Source organism: Bubalus bubalis, chromosome 16 (assembly GCF_019923935.1).
Source record: "Bubalus bubalis isolate 160015118507 breed Murrah chromosome 16, NDDB_SH_1, whole genome shotgun sequence".
NCBI classification, from domain to species: domain Eukaryota; kingdom Metazoa; phylum Chordata; class Mammalia; order Artiodactyla; family Bovidae; genus Bubalus; species Bubalus bubalis.
In genome coordinates, this window is record NC_059172.1 from 25,771,495 (window position 1) to 25,774,652 (window position 3,158).

The following is a 3,158-nucleotide window of genomic DNA, read 5'->3' on the forward strand; positions in this document are numbered from 1 at the left end:
GACAATTGCTTCTTCCTATAACTTTAAAATAAGCTATTTTCTGTTAGTGAAATGAGACCCATTTATTGTATTAAAATTTTTAATAAAAATATAGGATGGTAAAGAAAGCTGTAACCATATACCTGTATATCACTATTGAAGAACTCAAGTATATAACTTTAAATATATAACACATACACTATGTGCTTTCCTGGTGGCTCAGACAGTAAAGGATCGGCTTGCAATGTGGGAGACCTGGGCTCGATCCCTGGGTCAGGAAGATCCCCTGGAGAAGGGAATGGCTACTCACTCCAGTATTCTGGCCTGGAGAATTCCATGGACAGAGGAGCCTGGCAGGCTACAGAACATGGGGTTGTAAAGAGTCAGACACAACTGAGCAACTTTCTTATTCTTATGTACAATAGATTTTAATTTATATACTAGCTTATAACCTGTTTTTTAAATTAAAATATATATCATAAATACCTATCTAGGTCAACAAATATTTTAAGTATACCTGATGTATTTTTTATTGCATTAATGTTCCATGAATTGCTTAATTATGCAAATACAAGCATTAAGTTATATCAAATTTCACAATTAAAAATGTGGCCACGAATGTCTCCCAGTAAAATCTTTGTGTAGATGAATGATTATTGTCTTAGGATGCATTTTAAAAAGTAGATTCAGCTCTCCAGGCTGGGCTCGCGGCCGCCGCAGCCATGTCGTACCCCACTGATGATTACGAGTCTGAGGCTGCTTATGATCCCTATGCTTATCCCGATGACTATGATATGCACACAGGAGATCCAAAGCAGGATCTGGCTTATGAACGTCAGTATGAACAGCAAACCTATCAAGTGATCCCTGAAGTGATCAAAAACTTCATCCAGTACTTCCACAAAACTGTCTGGGACTTAATTGACCAGAAGGTGTATGAGCTACAGGCCAGTCGTGTCTCCAGCGATGTCATTGACCAGAAGGTGTATGAGATTCAGGACATCTATGAGAACAGCTGGACCAAGTTGACTGAAAGATTCTTCAAGAATACACCTTGGCCTGAGGCTGAAACCATTGCTCCGCAGGTTGGCAACGATGCTGTCTTCCTGATTTTATACAAAGAATTATACTACAGGCACATATATGCCAAAGTCAGTGGAGGACCCTCCTTGGAGCAGAGGTTTGAATCGTATTACAACTACTGCAATCTCTTCAACTACATTCTTAATGCTGATGGTCCTGCTCCCCTTGAACTCCCCAACCAGTGGCTCTGGGACATCATCGATGAGTTCATCTACCAGTTTCTGTCGTTTAGTCAGTACCGCTGTAAGACCGCCAAGAAGTCAGAGGAAGAGATCGACTTCCTTTGCTCCAATCCCAAAATCTGGAATGTTCACAGCGTCCTCAATGTCCTTCACTCCCTAGCGGAGAAGTCCAACATCAACCGGCAGCTGGAGGTGTACACGAGCGGAGGCGACCCAGAGAGTGTGGCCGGGGAGTACGGACGGCACTCCCTCTACAAGATGCTTGGCTACTTCAGCCTGGTGGGCCTGCTGCAATTGCACTCCCTGTTGGGGGATTACTACCAGGCCATCAGGGTGCTAGAGAAAATCGAACTGAACAAGAAGAGCATGTATTCCCGTGTGCCCGAGTGCCAGGTTACCACATACTATTATGTTGGTTTTGCATATTTGATGATGCGTCGCTACCAGGATGCCATCTGGGTCTTTGCCAACATCCTCCTCTACATCCAGAGGACCAAGAGCATGTTCCAGAGGACCACATACAAATATGAGATGATCAACAAGCAGAATGAGCAGATGCATGCGCTGCTGGCCATCGCCCTCACCATGTACCCCATGCGTATTGACGAGAGCATTCACCTCCAGCTGCGCGAGAAATACGGGGACAAGATGCTACGCATGCAGAAAGGTGACCCGCAGGTCTACGAGGAACTTTTCAGCTACTCCTGCCCCAAATTCCTGTCGCCGGTAGTGCCCAACTATGACAACGTGCACCCCAATTACCACAAGGAGCCCTTCCTGCAGCAGCTGAAGGTGTTTTCTGACGAGGTGCAGCAGCAGGCCCAGCTCTCGACCATCCGCAGCTTCCTCAAGCTCTACACCACCGTGCCTGTGGCCAAGCTGGCCGGCTTCCTGGACCTCACTGAGCAGGAGTTCCGAATCCAGCTTCTTGTCTTCAAACACAAAATGAAGAACCTGGTGTGGACCAGTGGCATCTCTGCCCTAGATGGAGAATTTCAGTCAGCCTCCGAGGTTGACTTCTACATTGATAAGGACATGATCCACATTGCAGACACCAAGGTCACCAGGCGCTATGGGGATTTCTTCATTCGGCAGATTCACAAATTTGAAGAGCTTAACCGAACCCTGAAAAAGATGGGACAGAGACCCTGAGTATATTCACACTTGACACTATTCAGGAGCTTATTTTGATGTCATTGTAGGGGGTGTTCCTCCACCATGAAGCCTTTACCCAGCTCAGCCATTGGCCAGTCACCTGGGTTGAAGTTTTTTGAATCAAAGACTGAAATGTTTTAAGTAGTTCTTAATAAAGGATCTTCTTTGGAATCAAAAAAAAAAGTTGATTCACTTGTTTCAAAGGGTAGGTGTCTTTTGAAGACTTTTGAAATATGATGCCCTCCAAAAGGGCTATGAAAACAAATGCAGTGGGCATTTCACAGTAATCTCCCCAAAATGAATATTTGGATGATTCTTTAAAAAATCTTTGCCAGTTAGATAAAGAGAGATGGCATCATATGTTCTCTTAATTTTCATTTTATGTGTGCCTTCTTAGAGGTCTATTTGCAGATCTATTCTTAGGCTTCCATGTCTGCCTGTCTACAGCCAGCACTAAAGAATGTGGCCATGGCTTACCTAGCTTTCTCACGCTTCTTTTCTCATGGAAGAGCTGATTCTTCCTGACAAGGTAAACAAGGCCCCTGTGCATCCTTCCAAGCTGAATGGATAGAAAAAGATAAGTTATTGCCTACAAAGTTCTGCCTTGGCAAAAAAGACACTCTGAAGATACATTATGGAGAAGACAGCTGTGATTGTAAAGGTTCTTTCTGTCAGAGAGGCTCCCAGCTTGGATTTATCGCCACACAAAAGGAAGGTTACTTCCGGCCAACGAGATAGATGGCCTAGAGGGCAGGTGGC

At 44.6% G+C, this 3,158-nt stretch overlaps 1 protein-coding gene across 2 annotated transcripts; it reads left to right on the forward strand.

Moving 5' to 3' along the window:
- Positions 1-672: 672 nt before the first annotated feature.
- LOC102397357 (eukaryotic translation initiation factor 3 subunit L-like) lies at positions 673-2,570 on the forward strand. Of its 2 annotated transcripts, XM_044929318.2 has the most exons (2): positions 916-993; positions 1,065-2,570. In XM_044929318.2, the coding sequence occupies exons 1-2, from the start codon at positions 916-918 to the stop codon at positions 2,394-2,396; spliced, it is 1,410 nt and encodes a 469-aa protein (XP_044785253.2). In that variant the 3' UTR covers positions 2,397-2,570. The 2 variants fall into 2 exon arrangements, with proteins under 2 accessions (XP_045018857.1, XP_044785253.2); XM_045162922.1 differs by having other exon boundaries at positions 673-2,570.
- Positions 2,571-3,158: the final 588 nt, after the last annotated feature.